Genomic DNA, 20,004 nt, shown 5'->3' on the forward strand with positions numbered 1-20,004 from the left:
AATACCTCCATAACGGGCTACACGGTGGTCGAGTGGTTAACGCGCAGACCTCACAGCTAGGAGACGAGGGTGCAATTGTTGTCCCCGTGCATGTGTGGGTTTTCGCCGGGTACTCCCACATTCCAAAAACATGCTAGGTTAATTAGCGACTCCAAATTGTCCATAGGTATGAATGTGAGTGTGAATGGTTGTTTGTCTATATGTGCCCTGTGATTGGCTGGCCACCAGTCTCTCGCCCCAAGACAGCTGGGATAGGCTCCAGCAACCCCCCTGCGACCCTTGTGAGGAAAAGCGGTAGAAAATGAATGAATGAATGAATGTTCTGAACTCCTGTTTCCATGCTAGTGTTGTATTGAGCAGAAGAATGCTGCCCGGAGGAAATGTCTCAACAGCACCTCTGCTGGTTGGTGGTGGTCTCCGTTTTTTTGCCTCTTAATTAATTAATCAAACAAATGCATTGCAGGCATGCCCATAATCAGCCAAGTAAATTTAATCAGTCCCGTTCCTGACACCTTTTTCACTCATTATAATGGAAAATTTGTATTCTTTTTACAAAGAATCCGGGCCTTGTAATGACAACATATTAGAGACTAATATCTAATTATGCCTTAATGTGCTTTAATATGCCCTCGTGAGGATAAGCGGTAGAAAATGAATGAATGAATACCTCCATAACCTGATACAACACGATCAAATGCCTTCTCCAAGTTCACAAAACACATGCAGACTGGTTGGGCATTGCATTTTGTTCCCTTAAAAGACCTAAAATGAACCAAATGAGACCTTAAAACCTGAACTATGATTAAACTCCCAACAGATATTACATGGACGGTTGAAATGTTGTTTATATTGCCATAGACAAAAAGTCCTGTAAAATGCTCGTCAATATGCACAGACATATTCTGTTCTAATGATCTTCTACAGAAAATACCATTTCAATAAACCAGTCTTCACATTCAAAAAAATCTTATAATTCTGAGGGACATGTGGTTCCTGGAGAGTTGAGTATCTCATCATTCTAAAACTAAGCCCTGTACCGTATAGAACATCAAGCAGATCATAAGATTTTAAAATCTAACAGAAGTACCGCTTGTCCAGAGGTCTTCACTCTTTGAGTGCCCTTCAAGTTTAAAATAGTGTATGTCACCTTTCATTTCCCAGTTCTGTTCATCAAAAAAACATGTCGTACGCAGCGTGAATCCGTCCGGCGGATGAGGAGATCACCAGCAGCGAAGCAGCAAAAGTGCTGTTATTTTCAAAGTGACGTGTAACTGATAGATCCCCGCTACCAAGGGAATTGGAATGAAGAGCTTCAAAAGTATTGTAATGGGACCGGCTGGATGCCGACCACCCTTCATTAAAGCACCAGTCCTTCATCTATTAATAATTAAGGATGCAGCTATGGTGGCATATAGTAAAGAATAGTATGGGTGCATTTTCTTATGTTGCAGAGAAAAAAAATACTTACATTAATTGCTATGTAGTTACAGGTACTACATATATACAGTAGTATGAAAAAGTATCTGAACCTTTTGGAATTTATCACATTTCTGCATAAAATCACCATCAAATGCGATCTGATCTTTGTCAAAATCACACAGATGAAAAAAAACAGTGTCTGCTTTAACTAAAACCACCCAAACATTTGTAGGTTTTCATATTTTAATGAGGATAACATGCAAACAATGACAGAACGGGAAGGAATAAGTAACTGAATGATCACATTTAATATTTGCCCGAAGACAGCTGGGATAGGCTCCAGCAACCCTCTGCGACCCTTGTGAGGAAAAGCGGTAGAAAATGAATGAATGAATGAATGTTCTGAACTCCTGTTTCCATGCCGGTGTTGTATTGAGCAGAAAAATACTGCCTGGAGGAAATGTCTCAACAGCACCTCTGCTGGTTGGTGGTCTCCGTTTTTGCCTCTTAATTAATTAATCAAACAAATGCATTGCAGGCATGCCCATAATCAGCCAAGTAAATTTAATCAGTCCCGTTCCTGACACCTTTTTCAGTCATTATAATGGAAAATTTGTATTCAACTTGCTTTGGAAGCCAACCTATTCTTTTTACAAAAGAATCCGGGCCTTGTAATGACAACAGATTAGAGACTAATATCTAATTATGCCTTAATATGCTTTAATGCATTTTTAATGACGGCAGGGTGTCTCCGCGATGGATGGGAGATAAAGATTGGGGGAGAACAATAGGGAGGATGGGCGACATCGATTTTGAAGTGGCAGTGAATAGCTGCTGCATACTGAAGGAGTTCATTACTAAAATGTTGCAGATAAATGTTTGGGCCATATGTGCTGTAAATTGGAAAAATAAATCTTGATTATTTTTTACGTACACAAATTAGTGTTTGTACATAATATTCCATTCATCATTTGCATCCTCATAGAAGCAGAGCCAAGATGCATATTATGTCATAAATGTGGCTTGGCTTGTTTAAACTGTGTTCTGCTAACTAACCTTTGACGTGGACACAGACTGAATTATTTGCAGATTTCCCGCATATCATTATGTATTTTCTGGAAGGTAAATATGTTTATCCTTTACTGAATGTGCATGTAAATGTCACACCCGGTGTAGGCTCCCGCGTGGCAGTTTGCTTAAAGTTACCTTCTTGGGCTTTAGTTTCTGTTTGTACACTCTTATTTTGTATGGAACTTCCTGCTTTGCCTTGTCTTTTTCCTTTGTTGCCCTAATCACCCACACTTGTCCCTAATGTTTGTATTTAGTTCAGGTGTGTTGCTTTATCCTGCTGCTGCCATTATTATTATTATTAAATTGGTAATGGTTTTATTTCATTTGAACATGCATCAGATTACAATTGAATGCATCACATAATCAGTTCACAGTTCCACATGTCCAAAAGGAGTAGGAAGAAGCAAAGCTTATTAAATCCTACCCCTCCATCTGGTACTTTTACAATCAGTAACTGTTACATTTGTTCACTTCCTGCTTTCCTAATATAATTTTTGCTTAATTTTTTTTGTTTGTTTTTTTTATTTTTTTCATTTAATTTTTTATCGTAATATAATTTGTTTTTTAAAATTAAAATTAAAAAACTTAAATTATATTAGGATATATATTAAATTTAAAATAAAAAAATAAAAAAAACAAAAAAAAAATTATTATATTAGGAAAGCAGGAAGTGAACAAATGTAACAGTTACTGATTGTAAAAGTACCAGATGGAGGGGTAGGATTAAAATTAAAATTAAAATTAATTAATTAAAATTTAGCTACTATGGTACCCATTATGTCATTCGGTACATGACAAAAATTAAAATTAAAATTAAAATTAAAATTAAAATTAAAATTAAAATTAAAATTAAAATTAAAATTAAAATTAAAATTAAAATTAAAATTAAAATTTGGTCCTGTTCTCTGCATCCTGGGATCGAACCGTAAAGATATCAAACCCGACCGTGACAGAATAATCCCACCAAGCGGGGAGAATCACACACCTGAACTAAATACAAACAAAAATTAGGGACAGGTCTGGGTGATTAAGGCAACTAAGGAAGAAGAAAAGGCAAAGCAGGAAGTTCCATACAAAATAAGAGTGTCCAAACAGAAACTAAAGCCCAAGAAGGTAACTTCAGTAAACCACCATGCGGGAGCCTACACCAGGCATGACAGGTAAATCATTATAGCTGAATAACAAACCGAGGCCATTAAGTTAAAACACTCTCATGGAGCTAAAGTACAATTATTTAATCCGGCGTATTCTCATGAGAAATAAGTACAAAATTAGTTTTTCTCAAGATTCATAATGTGACAAATCATATGAGCACTGCTGTGGCTGTGCAACGACGGGCTTGTCCATCAAAACAATGACCCGCCTCAGCATGCTCCCTAAATACGCTCCATTTATCACGGTATTATTTTTTTTATACAGCAGTCTGGGTGCATGTAGTTCATGCGATTAATCTGTTTCACACGAATGATTAATTTCAGTGACATGTCGTCAGGGAAGGCAGATGGAGAAATGAAAAATCAAATAATGTGTCATGATTTTACACGCTGGGCTGCACGGTGGACTAGTGGTTAGCGCGCAGACCTCACAGCTAGGAGACCCGAGTTCAATTCCACCCTCAGCCATCTCTGCGTGGAGTTTGGATGTTCTCCCCGCGCATGCGTGGGTTTTCTCCGGGTACTCCGGTTTCCTCCCCCCACATTCCAAAAACATGCTAGGTTAATTGGTGACTCCAAATTGTCCATAGGTATGAATGTGAGTGTGAATGGTTGTTTGTCTATGTGTGCCCTGTGATTGGCATGAATGAATGATTTATGAATGCTTGGTCTGCTGCCCTCTGCTGTCTCGTTGCAGTTCTGCAGAGGAAGCCTCGCTTCCGGTCATCTGGCAGCGAGCAGCTGCATCCAATTAGTAATCAAGGCCCTTCTTAAGCCATGCTGTCTAGTCAGTTCCTTGCCAGATTGTTGTCTGTCTTTGTCAGCGCATTCGTTGTTGCTACTTTGTTCTTTTAGTTGTACTTTGTTAGCTTTAGTTTTTCCTCCTCTTTGAGCGCCTACTCTTGTGAGCCCTCTGATCAAGGGCTGCACGGTAGGCCAAGTGGTTAGCGTGCAGACCTCACAGCTAGGAGACCAGGGATCAATTCCACTCTCGACCATTTCTGTGTGGAGTTTGCATGTTTTCTCCGGGTACTGCAAAAAACATGCTAGGTTAATTGGCGACTCCAAAAATTGTCCACAGGTATGAATGTGAGTGTGAATGGTTGTTTGTCTATATGTGCCCTGTGATTGGCTGGCCACCAGTTCAGCCTCTCGCTCGAAGACTGCTGGGATAGGCTCCAGCACCCTCCGCGACCCTTGTGAGGAAAAGTGGTAGAAAATGAATGAATGAATGTCCTGCTTACCGTCTGAGTTCACTCAGTTATCCAACTAAGTGGACTTTATTATTGTTTGTTATTATTGTTAACATTATTGTTTGTCAATAATATATCATTAATTACACAGTGCGACATCATTATTGTTGCTAATTGGACAATAAATACAGAAAAATGTCATATGCTAAGGTGTACTCATTTATTTCATCCTGAAGTAAGCTGGAAGGCGCTTGTCGCTGCCGTCCTTCCATAGTGAAAAACTGCAGGCAGCAAGTTTTACAGATATTTTCATGCTCTGCTGAATGAATTCATAAATTTGCCAAAAATCGATTTTCCTTTTACAACTGATCAGTTTCCGTCACGCGTTTAAGAAAGACATATTTTATATAACTATTGCAAAACCAAGTGTGAAATATCCCATTCCTAATGACATGATAGTTAAAAAAAAATTATAACTCTTTTGTGGTTGACTATGGACTGTTATGAGTTTAAAAATATGTATATATCAGCAAATTTTACGTATATCATGTCCAGGTCTTGGACCGGATAACCGTGACACTGTAAACCACATTATCATATTCAGAAGAAACACATAATTTTTAATCTTGAGGCAACGACTGAATTTAAAAACATACTATATACTGCATCTAAAACCCAATTCCTTTAATTAAACACAAAAATAAATGCATTTTACGAATCGCTGCAGACTGGAGAGACGCCAAAAGGCGCAGCGAGATTCAAACCATCAGACCGTTTTCCCGGTGAATGCTAAATAGCACTCAGTGTAGTGCATATAATGGTGAAAAGTGCATGAAGGACAAAACGAGACTGTGAATCATTCTGCCACTCTCCGTGACCTCGCAGCGATTTTACGCTGTCAGAGCATTGCTGAATCGAAGAGGCTCTCGACGGCAACAAACAAACATATTAGCATGATCAGTCGCGCTCCGAGAGGTGTAGTGCATCGCAATTAACAGTCGTCTGTTACCACCAGGACCAAAGTGTTGTTCCGCAGCAGGGTGACCTTGAGGATCCTTGTTATGGAAATGATTGACGTGGCAAAGTGTTGTCGGTGCTAACGCCGTGGGGATGAGTGTGAGGCTCCGGGAGGGGGTTTTTAATGACAAAGGTCTCCAGCAAGATGATGAGTGACACTTCCGTATATATTCCATATCCAATCCATATATATTGATGTATGGATCGATTGGCTAAACTCAAGGCCTGTACATGATTGGGTACCTGTGATATCGTGTTGTTTGAAGGAGTCGCTGTAGATCTGATGCTGATTTGGACAGTGTTTCTTCAACCACTTGCACACGTCCTGTTGGGTCCACAGCGCCACCGGTTTGGACAGCTTCACATATCCCGGCTGTCAAAAATGAACATATTACCACAAAACATGTTAATAATCACATAAACCAATCTGACAGGTATGGTGGCTAAACATATGAGTGTGCATGGTGTGTTGAACCCATCCTTTTATTTTCTGTACCACTTGTTCTCACGGTGGTTATGGGTATATGGGTATAAGTCGCACAAGGCCAAAAATGCATAATTAGGTAGAAAAAAAAACATACATAAGTCGCACTGGAGTGTAAGTTGCACAAGGCCAAAAATGCATAATTAGGTAGAAAAAACATACATAAGTCGCACAAGGCCAAAAATGCATAATTAGGTAGAAAAAAAACATACATAGGTTGCACTGGAGTATAAGTTCCACAAGGCCAAAAATGCATAATTAGGTAGAAAAAAAAATACATAAGTTGCACTGGAGTACAAGTTGCACAAGGCCAAAAATGCATATTTAGGTAGAAAAAAAACATACATAAGTCGCTCTGGAATATAAGTCGCACAAGGTCAAAAATGCATAATTAGGTAGAAAAAAAACATACATAAGTCTCACTGGAGTATAAGTCCCACAAGGCCAAAAATGCATAATTAGGTAGAAAAAAAACATACATAAGCTGCACAAGGCCAAAAATGCATAATTAGGTAGAAAAAAATACATAAGTCGCACTGGAGTATAAGTCGTACAAGGCCAAAAATGCATAATAAGGTAGAAAGAAACATACATAAGTCGCACAAGGTCAAAAATGCATAATTAGGTAGAAAAAAAACATACATAAGTCTCACTGGAGTATAAGTCCCACAAGGCCAAAAATGCATAATTAGGTAGAAAAAAACATACATAAGTTGCACAAGGCCAAAAATGCATAATTAGGTTGAAAAAAATACATAAGTCGCACTGGAGTATAAGTCATACAAGGCCAAAAATGCATAATTAGGTAGAAAGAAACATACATAAGTCGCACAAGGCCAAAAATGCATAGTTAGGTAGAAAAAAAAAAAACATACATAAGTTGCACTGGAGTATAAGTCGCATAAGGTCAAAAATCCATAATTAGGTAGAAAAAAAACATACATAAGTCGCTCTGGAGTATAAGTTGCACAAGGCCAAAAATGCATAATTAGGTAGAAAAAATCATACATAAGTCGCACTGGAGTATAATTCGCACAAGGCCAAAAATGCATAATTAGGTAGAAAAAATCATACATAAGTCGCACTGGAGTATAATTCGCACAAGGCCAAAAATGCATAATTAGGTAGAAAAAAACATACATAAGTCGCACAAAGCCAAAAATGCATAATTAGGTAGAAAAAAAAACATACATAAGTTGCACTGGAGTATAAGTCGCACAAGGCCAAAAATGCATAATTAGGCAGAAAAAAATACATAAGTCGCACTGGAGTATAAGTCGCACAAAGCCAAAAGTGCATAATTAGGTTGAAAAAAACATACATAAGTCGCACTGGAGTATAAGTCGCACAAGGCCAAAAATGCATAATTAGGTAGAAAAAAACGTACATAAGTCACACAAGGCCAAAAATGCATAGTTAGGTAGAAAAAAAAAACATACATAAGTTGCACTGGAGTATAAGTTGCACAAGGCCAAAAATGCTTATTTAGGTAGAGTAAAACATACATAAGTCGCACTGGAGTATAAGTCGCATAAGGTCAAAAATCCATAATTAGGTAGAAAAAAAACCATACATAAGTCGCACTGGAGTATAAGTTGCACAAGGCCAAAAATGCATAATTAGGTAGAAAAAACATACATAAGTCGCACAAGGCCAAAAATGCATAATTAGGTAGAAAAAAAACATACATAGGTTGCACTGGATTATAAGTTCCACAAGGCCAAAAATGCATAATTAGGTAGAAAAAACATACATAAGTCGCACAAGGCCAAAAATGCATAATTAGGTAGAAAAAAAACATACATAGGTTGCACTGGAGTATAAGTTCCACAAGGCCAAAAATGCATAATTAGGTAGAAAAAAAAATACATAAGTTGCACTGGAGTACAAGTCGCACAAGGCCAAAAATGCATATTTAGGTAGAAAAAAACATACATAAGTCGCTCTGGAATATAAGTCGCACAAGGTCAAAAATGCATAATTAGGTAGAAAAAAAACATACATAAGTCTCACTGGAGTATAAGTCGCACAAGGCCAAAAATGCATAATTAGGCAGAAAAAAATACATAAGTCGCACTGGAGTATAAGTCGCACAAAGCCAAAAGTGCATAATTAGGTTGAAAAAAACATACATAAGTCGCACTGGAGTATAAGTTGCACAAGGCCAAAAATGCATAATTAGGTAGAAAAAAACATGCATAAGTCGCACAAGGCCAAAAATGCATAATTAGGTAGAAAAAATCATACATAAGTCGCACTGGAGTATAATTCGCACAAGGCCAAAAATGCATAATTAGGTAGAAAAAAAACATACATAAGTCGCACAAAGCCAAAAATGCATAATTAGGTAGAAAAAAACATACATAAGTCGCTCTGGAATATAAGTCGCACAAGGTCAAAAATGCATAATTAGATAGAAAAAAAACATACATAAGTCTCACTGGAGTATAAGTCCCACAAGGCCAAAAATGCATAATTAGGTAGAAAAAAAAAACATACATAAGTTGCACAAGGCCAAAAATGCATAATTAGGTCGAAAAAAATACATAAGTCGCACTGGAGTATAAGTCGTACAAGGCCAAAAATGCATAATTAGGTAGAAAGAAACATACATAAGTCGCACAAGGTCAAAAATGCATAATTAGGTAGAAAAAAAACATACATAAGTCTCACTGGAGTATAAGTTGTACAAGGCCAAAAATGCATAATTAGGTAGAAAGAAACATACATAAGTCGCACAAGGCCAAAAATGCATAGTTAGGTAGAAAAAAAAACATACATAAGTTGCACTGGAGTATAAGTTGCACAAGGCCAAAAATGCTTATTTAGGTAGAGTAAAACATACATAAGTCGCACTGGAGTATAAGTCGCATAAGGTCAAAAATCCATAATTAGGTAGAAAAAAAACATACATAAGTCGCTCTGGAGTATAAGTCATACAAGGCCAAAAATGCATAATTAGGTAGAAAGAAACATACATAAGTCGCACAAGGCCAAAAATGCATAGTTACGTAGAAAAAAAAAAACATACATAAGTTGCACTGGAGTATAAGTTGCACAAGGCCAAAAATACTTATTTAGGTAGAGTAAAACATACATAAGTCGCACTGGAGTATAAGTCGCATAAGGTCAAAAATCCATAATTAGGTAGAAAAAAAACATACATAAGTCGCTCTGGAGTATAAGTTGCACAAGGCCAAAAATGCATAATTAGGTAGAAAAAAACATGCATAAGTCGCACAAGGCCAAAAATGCATAATTAGGTAGAAAAAATCATACATAAGTCGAACTGGAGTATAATTCGCACAAGGCCAAAAATGCATAATTAGGTAGAAAAAAAACATACATAAGTCGCACAAAGCCAAAAATGCATAATTAGGTAGAAAAAAAACATACATAAGTTGCACTGGAGTATAAGTCGCACAAGGGCAAAAATGCATATTTAGGCAGAAAAAAATACATAAGTCGCACTGGAGTATACGTCACACAAAGCCAAAAATGCATAATTAGGTCGAAAAAAACATACATAAGTTGCACAAAGCCAAAAGTGCATAATTAGGTTGAAAAAAACATACATAAGTCGCACTGGAGTATAAGTCGCACAAGGCCAAAAATGCATAAATAGGTAGAGAAAAACATACGTACATAAGTCGCACTGGAGTATAAGTCAGCAAGAGGGAACAGCAATGGAGACAGCAATGTTTTTGATTCTGATGGAGCAGCTACTACGATCACAAACAAGCAAGGGGTGGTTAAAATTTCAAGCGCACACCTTCCACTTTGGCCTGCCCTCTGGCTGCCGTGTGGTGTGGCATAGCAATGGTGAGCCATTCCTATCCTATCCAGAGAGTATAGACTAACAGGTGCTGGCAGTCTTTCTTCTTTTTGCCTTCCAGGTCTCTCCGCCATATTTAGTCCCTGTCAGCGCTATCTCATCCCCCCATGCCAACATTTTTGCCTCTCATCTCTCTCACCTCTTATTATATGGCAAACCTTTGCTGCTCCTTCCCACTCATTCTTTATATAGAATCCTAGAATTGGGAATTCTGAAAAATATGATGCTAATTTTGAGCATACTGGAATGTGTTTGCAGGACAATGCTTCCATTTAGTGGTGATTTATAGGTATTGCTAGAACTAATGTTAAAGAAAGACATGTATGTACTGTTTAAGGCATTGACAGCCGACATTGTTATAACCCAAACCAAGCTAAGACTCATGAAAAAACTCAACTCCCCATGGACCACAGCAGATTTACAGCTACACACAATTCTTATTTATGTTTTAAATTACTTATTTTCTGTTATTATGTCCATTATATTGAGTAAAATGAGTGCAAATGTTACTATAGGGGTGCTAGTTCATGTCTAGAGTGCTCTAATAATGTTAATTCATTCATTCATTTTCTACCGCTTATCCTCATGAAGGATGCGGTCGAGGGTGCTGGAGCCTATCCCAGCTCTCTTCGGGCGAGAGGCAGGGTACACCCTGGACTGGTGGCCAGCCAATCACAGGGCACATCCAGACAAACAACCATTCACACTAACATTCATACATATGGACAATTTGGAGTCGTCAATTAGCCAAGCATGCATGTTTTTACTTGGAGAAAACCCACACATGCACGGGGAGAACGTGCAAACTACCAAGGAGGGAATCAAACCCAATTCTAATAGCTGTGTGGCCTGTGCGCTAAACACTTAGTCTCCAAATTTGGACAATTTGGAGTCGCTAATTAACCTAGCATGTTTTTGGAATGTGGGAGGAAACCGGAGAAAACACACATATGCACGGGGAGAACATGCAAACTCCACACAGAGATGGCCGAGGGTGGAATTGAACCCTGGTCTCCTAGCTGTGAGGTCTGCGCGTTAACCACTAGATCACCGTGCAGCCGCTATAATAATGTAAAAAACATAATTACAATAAGGAATCCTACTTTATCTTGGTCGGGTCTGGAACTAATTTACCCTGACAAAAACCCTTAGAAACTCCTTACAACTAACAGACCAGGTCCTCTCTGCAGATGGGTAAATAACCCCCCCCCCCCCCCACCACCCACTCCATTATGTAAGGAAATACAGTCAGTATTCCAAGCAGGCAAGCAAAATGACAGACGGCCAAATGAAGCGGGAAGGCAGGTAGGCCGCAATGCACTTAATGCGATTGCTTGGCAGCTCGTATCACTGCTGAATCTGCAGGGAGGTAAGGGGCGTGTGGAGGGAGGGTGTGGAAGACATCGAGGTGTGGGGGGGGGGGGGTACACACAGAAAAAAAAAAAACGCATTAAGCATTAAACACGGCTCTACTCAATGGTAATTAACCCCGACTATGAGCCTGAGGCAACAAAAAGGAAAGGGATGCCAAAAGCAGAAAGAGTGATGGACAGAGTTTCTTAAAGAAAGACGAGTGTGTAACACACTGTGTGCATTTGTATGTGTGTGTGTGTGTGTGTGTGGCCGGACTAACGGATGAAGACTAAGAGGAAAACGCCAGCGCTTCGCAGTGAACACAGAGGGATTTGACACAGGAGACTCATTTTCCATGAACCCATTTGTAAGTCAATGGCCATCTGTGCTTTATATTCTACTCTGATTTAGCCCGTAGCAGCGCTGGAAAATAGGTGAGGTGGTGCCATGTTGCCAGAGAGCATAGCCAAAGGGCGGAGGGAAAACATCAGCGAGAAGGTGAAAAAAAAAAAAAAAAAAACAAGAAGGACTACAATCATGCTCAAAGAGCAGTACTCAAAACTGTGGGCCAATTAGAGGTTTGAGTGACAGCATGGGAGTGTGAGAAGAAGCCTGGACTGTGAAATACAGTCAAATAGATCTGGACACAGGCATCCCTCACTACTTCATGCTTCACTCTATATAACAATATTTTTCAAAAATATATGAATTTATAAATTATTCTGTTGGTTGAAAATGGCTTATTTTTAGTCCAAAAATAAGCAAAATTTTTTCACAATTTTCAAATATAAAAAGGGCGAGAACTAATATACCAATATAAGGCCTTCAAAAGACACATTCAAAGAGGTTATGCAGTATTCTACACTGGTCACTAGGTGTCAGTAATGTTACACTGATGAGACAGCATCCATTACAGGAAGTACTGTACAGAACAGGAAGTAAACAATCTCATGTGTCTTATTGTCTGTTGTGGAATACCAATGTAAAGGTGACTAGGAGTCCATAGGAGTCCATAAACCTCCTCTTTGGTCTTCCTCTACGCCTCCTACCTGGCAACATCCTTCTACCAATATATTCACTATCTCTCCTCTGGACATGTCCCACCCATCTCAGTCTGGTCTCTCTGACTTTATCTCCAAGGCCTCTAATATGTAATGTCCCTATGATCCTATCCATCCTGGTCACTCCCAATCAGCATCCTCATCTCTGACATGTCTCAACCATCCCAGTCTGGCGTCTCTGACTTTATCTCTGAGGCCTCTAATATGTAATGTCCCTCTAATGTACTCCTTCCTGATCCTATCCATCCTGGTCACTCCCAATGAGAACCTCAACATCCTCATCTCTGACATGTCTCAACCATCTCAGTCTGGCCTCTATGACTTTATCTCCAAGGCCTCTAATATGTAATGTCCCTATGATCCTATCCATCCTGGTCACTCCCAATGAGAACCTCAGCATCCTCATCTCTGACATGTCTCAACCATCTCAGTCTGGCCTCTATGACTTTATCTCCAAGGCCTCTAATATGTAATGTCCCTATGATCCTATCCATCCTGGTCACTCCCAATGAGAACCTCAGCATCCTCATCTCTGACATGTCCTACGCATCTCAATCTGGCCTCTCTGACGTTATCTCCAAGGCCTCTAATATATAATGTCCCTATGATCCTATCCATCCTGGTCACTCCCAATGAGAACCTCAGCATCCTCATCTCTGACATGTCTCAACCATCTCAGTCTGGCCTCTATGACTTTATCTCCAAGGCCTCTAATATGTAATGTCCCTATGATCCTATCCATCATGGTCACTCCCAATGAGAACCTCAGCATCCTCATCTCTGACATGTCCTACGCATCTCAATCTGGCCTCTCTGACGTTATCTCCAAGGCCTCTAATATATAATGTCCCTATGATCCTATCCATCCTGGTCACTCCCAATGAGAACCTCAACATCCTCATCTCTGACATGTCTCAGCCATCTCAGTCTGGCCTCTCTGACTTTATCTCCAAGGCCTCTAATATGTAATGTCCCTATGATCCTATCCATCCTGGTCACTCCCAATGAGAACCTCAACATTCTCATCTCTGACATGTCTCAGCCATCTCAGTCTGGCCTCTCTGACCTGGAACCAATTCAGCACGATAAGCATGTGACACATACAAAAACTGAGGCAATTCCTCCAATTGGAAGTATACTATAAAGCCAAAAATGAAGAAAATGTGAAATATTTATGAATGATATATACATAGATGGAACTCATGGTTCATGCAGACATCCTGGTTTCTCATCTTTTTTACTAAATTACTGGCACTTTTGCCCTCATGGCGGGTTATTATTGTTTATTGTACGAAAGCAGAGGCCAAATTTGTCAGCAGTGAACACAAACTGAATTTTACAATACGTGGATTGTACAAATCCCGGTTTTGGTAGCAGAATTCGGAAAACATAATGCATTCATCACACAGACAAATCAATAAACTACCACCACAAATTAGAGAGAATTTACAAATGTGCCGCAAACATAGCATCCCATGCTGCGCCGTCCTTGGCTTCGATGGATAACTGAAAGCCCAGCATGGCATGCAGTATTCTTTGTGTGTTACCGTAGCAACACAGCAAGGACAAGCTCAAAAATTAAAGAAAAGAAATAAAGCCCCGGGGAAACACACAACCCTGACATGAACCGGCAAAGTGGAATAAACAGCAGCACACTTCCAACCTCGGTGACAAACTATAACACACACAATGGACCGTGTAATTGCCGACACACAACACTGATATGCATTTAAAGATCCAATATGGATGTAGTCAGCGAAATTAATCAAGAGGCAATCACCTCCCTTTGCGGGTGCTGGTGATTCACAATTAAATGCATTGAAAAGAATTCCACAGGCTAACTCTATGTTACGGAATGCTTGGAATTGCCAGAGGGAAATAGACTGCAGGAATCACAGCATTAAGCAAAGTGTGCGTTTAGGTTTCGAAGAGTATTCATTCATTCATTCATTCATTTTCTACCGCTTATCCTCAGGTGGGTCACGGGGGGTGCTGGAGCCAATCACAGGGCACATATAGACAAACAACCATTCACACTCACATTCATACCTATGGACAATTACGTCGCCAATTAACCTAGCATGGATATTTTTTACCTGAAGAAAACCCACACATGCACGGGGAGAATGTGCAAAACTACCAAGGAGGGAATCGAACCCGATTCTATTAGCTGTGTGGCCTGTGCGCTAACCACTCAGTCTCCAAATATCATGTGGTGTCCAATCATCACGGCTGTTATCACTGACATAATTGCTTTGTAATTGCAAGGTTTTCTATAAGGTTTTTCTAAATATGAAATATCGGAATGTAAAAATAGAGAATGATTGTGGAAATATATAAATACAGTGCAGCTGCAAGGTGTTCGAGTGTCTAGCGCGTAGGTCTCACAGCTAGGAGACCCAAGTTCAATTCCACCCTCGGCCATCTCTGTGTGGAGTTTGCATGTTCTCCCCGTGCATGCGTGGGTTTTTTTTCCGGGTATTCCGATTACCTCCCACATTCCAAAAACATGCTAGGTTAATTAGCGACTCCAAATTGTCCATAGGTATGAATGTGAGTGTGAATGGTTGTTTGTCTATATGTGCCCTGTGATTGGCTGGCCACCAGTCCAGGGTGTACCCCGCCTCTCGCTGGAAGACAGCTGGGATAGGCTCCTGCACCCACTGCGACCCTTGTGAGGATAAGCGGTAGAAAATGAATGAATGAATGATTAAATACAGTGAAATGATTACACAAGAACTGAGGATCGAACCAGCGACTATTAGGTTGAAAGACGACCGATCCACCACCATAATGGAAAATGAAAAATTAATTTTCACTAGTAAGGGGCAGCATATCACAGCAATAACATATTTCCAATGGAAAAATTATCACTGAAAATATAAAAATTTCCAGTGAATGTGAGATTTTTTTTTTCATAGTCAGGATAAATAGTAATGGCAGTTACTGGCAGTTATGTGTTCTCCTCATCATGTTGCTATACTATCTTTATCCATAATGACGGTCGTGAGAGTCAAGCAACTGAGACAATTACAGTCGATATTGAGCACATATTGTACCCACTCCCCTGCTGTGCATGCTGTAAATATAAAACAACATAAATACTTATAATATAACTTGTAGGCTGTTCACAGTGCTTAATCTGTAATACCGGGTAATGCTGCTTTGGTTGCCCTTAATAATAATTGTCACTGTTTTTACAGCAACCTCTTGTGTTGTGAATGGGTACTGCAACACTTCCAAGCAGTCTGATCCCTTCCTTGCTGTTAATTAGCATCCTTGACAAGCTTTCTTTCACCTTTTATTTTTTTCTGTCTTTCAAATGTACATCGTGTATGCGTGAGAACAACACAATATGCTGCATGAACTAATTAATAAGCCAATTAGATTAGATTTACAGTGACAATTAGTTTTATCACAGGAGGCATATGTGTCAATGTTGAGGCTTGCAGTGGGTGTTGGTGCTAAATAAAAACCTTGACAATTATCCACCCATACATTTTTTATGCCGCAGGGATAGCTGGAGCCTATCCCAGCTGTCTTCGTGCGAGAGGGGAGAGCCTGTAGTTGTGCCAATTTATTCAACGTGATTAAAACATTTCATTCATTTTCCAACGCTTATCCTAACGAGGGTTGCGGGCGTGCTGGAGCCTATCCCAGCTGACTTCAGGCGAGAGGCGGGGTACACCCTGGACTGGTGACCAAGCCAATCACAGGGAACATATAGACAAACAACCATTCACACTAACATTCATACCTATGGACAATTTGGAGTTGGCAATTAACCTAGCATGCATGTTTTTTACCTGGAGAAAACCCACACATGCACGGGGAGAATGTGCAAACAACCAAGGAGGGAATCAAACCCAATTCTAATAGCTGTGTCGCCTGCGCGCTAACCACTCATTCATTCATTTTCTACTGCTTTTTCCTAACAAGGGTTGTGGGGGTGCTGGAGCCTATCCCAGCTGTCTTCGGGCAAGAGGCGGGGTACACCCTGGACTGGTGACCAAGCCAATCACAGAGAACATATAGACAAACAACCATTCACACTAACATTCATACATATGGACAATTTGGAGTCGCCAATTAACCTAGCATGCATGTTTTTTACCTGGAGAAAACCCACACATGCACGGGGAGAACGTGCAAACAACCAAGGAGGGAATCAAACCCGATTCTAATAGCTGTGTCGCCTGCGCGCTAACCACTCATTCATTCATTTTCTACTGCTTTTTCCTAACAAGGGTTGTGGGGGTGCTGGAGCCTATCCCAGCTGTCTTCGGGCAAGAGGCGGGGTACACCCTGGACTGGTGGCCAGCCAATCACAGGGCAAATATAGACAAACAACCATTCACACTCACATTCATACCTATGGACAATTTGGAGTTGGCAATTAACCTAGCATGCATGTTTTTTTACCTGGAGAAAACCTGTTAGAAGCTTGTTAAAATTAGAAATTTAGAAAATACTTAAATTAAACATATTATAAATATTTGGTATTGAGTTGTAAACCTAAATGTGGATCAATACCAAAATATTTGGTGCCCTTGCTCACAAATGTATTACAATAGAACTGCCATTACTGTAATTCCAATTGCGTACAGTACTATAAATGGCCTCCATAGTCTGTTGCTTCACTTGCAATTGCACTTTAGGTTCAATCTTAGGTTTAACTCGAAGTTTTGATGGACAGCTGATTAAAAGACATAAAAGAGAATACGAAAGTGTTTGTGTAACTCCTATCCCTCCCTGTTGTCCCAAATTGCTTCTAATTTCTGAGGAGGCAATAAAAAATATATGATGCTTTCAGTGGCAATGGGTGTGTTGAAATATTACCAGAAGATGAATTTAGATGCAGGCTAAAACATTAGCTTGTCCACTAGTCCAATTAATAATGACCACGCCTTCGTTTTATGCTGCTGACTAAACATCTAAACAAGGGAGTCAAAATGTAAAGTTGAGGTGCGGTCAAAAAATGTTTGCAGCGCCAACTCATAAAAAGAAAACCTTGCAATTACAAAGCAATCATGTCAGTGATAACAGCCGTGATGATTGGATATCACATGATATTTGGAGACTGAGTGGTTAGCGCACAGGCCACACAGCTTGTAAAATCGGGTTCGATTCCCTCCTTGGTAGTTTGCACGTTCTCCCCGTGCATGTGTGGGTTTTCTCCAGGTAAAAATATGCATGCTAGGTTAATTGGCGACTCCAAATTGTCCATAGGTATGAATGTGGAGTGTGAATGGTTGTTTGTCTATATGTGCCCTGTGATTGGCTGGCCACCAGTCCAGGGTGTACCCCGCCTCTCGCTCGAAGACAGCTGGGATAGGCTCCAGCATGCTTGCAACCCTCGTGAGGATAAGCGGTGAAAAATGAATGAAACGGTTTATTCATGTTGAATAAATTGGCCCAATACAGACTTATTATTATTTATTATTTATTGTATTATATTATTATTATTTTCTAAAGAACTTAAGCTATTTCATGTGTGACGATTGAATGATTCCTTACCCGTGTGAGCTCAGACTCGGAGACTGAGCGATGTGGCGGCAAACGGCCAGGGAAAATAGTGGGGCTGATGTCCGGGTAACTCGGACTGTCGTCATCCAGAAGCATTGGTGGGCCATCCACTGACTCCTCTTCTTCATCAAGCTGCGATTCGACATGCTCTGGGCACATCTGGTGTTCGATGCCATTTTGGCTCAGGTTGCAGTGCACAGCTGTGTAGGTGAGAAAGCACAGAGGGATCATTCAATGTCATTTGAATTATTTTTAACGGGTACATATACAGAAAAATAAACAAAAGATGCCCGGTGAGATACATTGTCATCAACAACGATGCATCAAGCAGGTATACTTAATATTAAAGACATTTTGTTAAAATTTGTAATATAAAAAAATCAAAGTTGTGATTTTTGGAAAATTAAGTTGCGAAAAAATTTGAATGTTACAAGAATTATGTTTAAATATAATAGTAAAAAATACAGATATGCTGTAATATTATGAGAATATAGTCAAAATATGAAGTAAAAAGGTTTCAATTTTACAAGAATAATGTGGTAAAATGTTATATTTTAGTTAGCATAGAGGTAAGCTATTAAATAATATTAGTCACTGTTGTGTAAGTTGTAATATTATGAGAAACAAAATAAAATTAAATATATATATATACATAAATAAAATAAATAAAATAATAATAAAATAAATAAAATATAAATAAAAAGCCTTTGGAAAATTAGGTTGGGAAAATATTATACTTAATATAATATTACTAGTTGCTGTATTTTATGTAAGTTTCCCATACAATATCATGGGGATAAATTCAAAATATTATGACTATAATATCATAGTATTACCAAAAAAAATATTTGTGATGAAAGTTTAAATACTTGGAAATTAAAATATAAAATACATTTATATAATTTATTTATTCATAATTTAATCATAATTCATATTAATAATGTGCTTTTTCACCTATATCACTAATTTGAGACGAAGTCTGAAATATATATATATATATATACGTATATAACTACTTAGCATATCCGTGGCTCTTGTATACTTTCATTATTCAGTGTTATCCACAATTACGCCGCTAGATGGCGACAAAGACCATCAAATGACACAGTCCCAGTTGCGACACTCTCACAGCATTGGGCATGAGTGTAGATGACTGCAGGGTGAATACCATGCCTTGTAACCTTCAATCACAGTGTCTTGAATTGCAATGAACCTGTTTCAGGTTTGAATCGATGACAATATTGATTACCAATCGCTCATTCATGGATGCAGGCCTTTTTGTTTCAGCACTGTCAGAAAGCACTTGGATCTTCCTCACATTCTGAGCTTGTGGATAGTCAGCAGAATAACAATCACATTAGACTAGCAACTCTTAATGGGTCCAGGTTGTAAATACGTCACACCTTGCCCAACCCGCAATCCCTGCTGTAGAACCAAGGCACATCATGTTATTAGATAGACTTCCTTTATTGTCATTACACAATAACACAGCAGTAAAATTGCCAACGAAATGTCGTTGCCTGGCTCCCGTGTAATAATAAATAATAATAATAATAATGTGGAGAATAAATAGATGACATCAACTATGAACAATGTACAGCGTAAACAGTCATTTGTACAAATAATGTAAATAATTTTGAATAAATAATAAATATTTTTATATATTTTTTTAATTTTTTTATTCCACAAATATGAACAACGATGTAACAGACTGTTTACGATGTACAGTAAACAGTTTTGAATAAATAATAATATTTTTTTATTTATATAAATATTTTTTTTTCATTCCACAAATATGAACAACAATGTACAGCATAAACACTCATTTCTACAAATAATTTAAATAATTTTGAATAAATAATAATTTATATTTTTTTATTTATATAAATAT

The 20,004-nt window shown here is 38.8% G+C and overlaps 1 protein-coding gene across 4 annotated transcripts in view; it reads right to left on the reverse strand.

Annotated features, from left to right (window-relative positions):
* samd12 (sterile alpha motif domain containing 12) overlaps positions 1-20,004 on the reverse strand; it is a 108,440-nt gene that overhangs the window by 71,467 nt on the left and 16,969 nt on the right. For all 4 annotated transcript variants that reach the window (XR_009119404.2, XM_078791932.1, XM_058047661.2 and 1 more), the window contains exons 2-3: positions 18,105-18,313; positions 6,098-6,227 (exon numbers count right to left, since the gene is read on the reverse strand). Coding sequence is in view for 3 of the 4 variants with exons in the window: in XM_078791932.1 (XP_078648058.1) it covers positions 6,098-6,227; positions 18,105-18,313 (339 nt within the window). In the remaining variant the exon portion in view is untranslated. The remainder of the gene's footprint in view (positions 1-6,097; positions 6,228-18,104; positions 18,314-20,004) is intronic.

This window comes from Doryrhamphus excisus, linkage group LG7, assembly GCF_037039965.1.
Source record: "Doryrhamphus excisus strain RoL-2023G ecotype Guam linkage group LG7, RoL_Dexc_Guam_v1.1, whole genome shotgun sequence".
Taxonomy (NCBI): Eukaryota; Metazoa; Chordata; class Actinopteri; order Syngnathiformes; family Syngnathidae; genus Doryrhamphus; species Doryrhamphus excisus.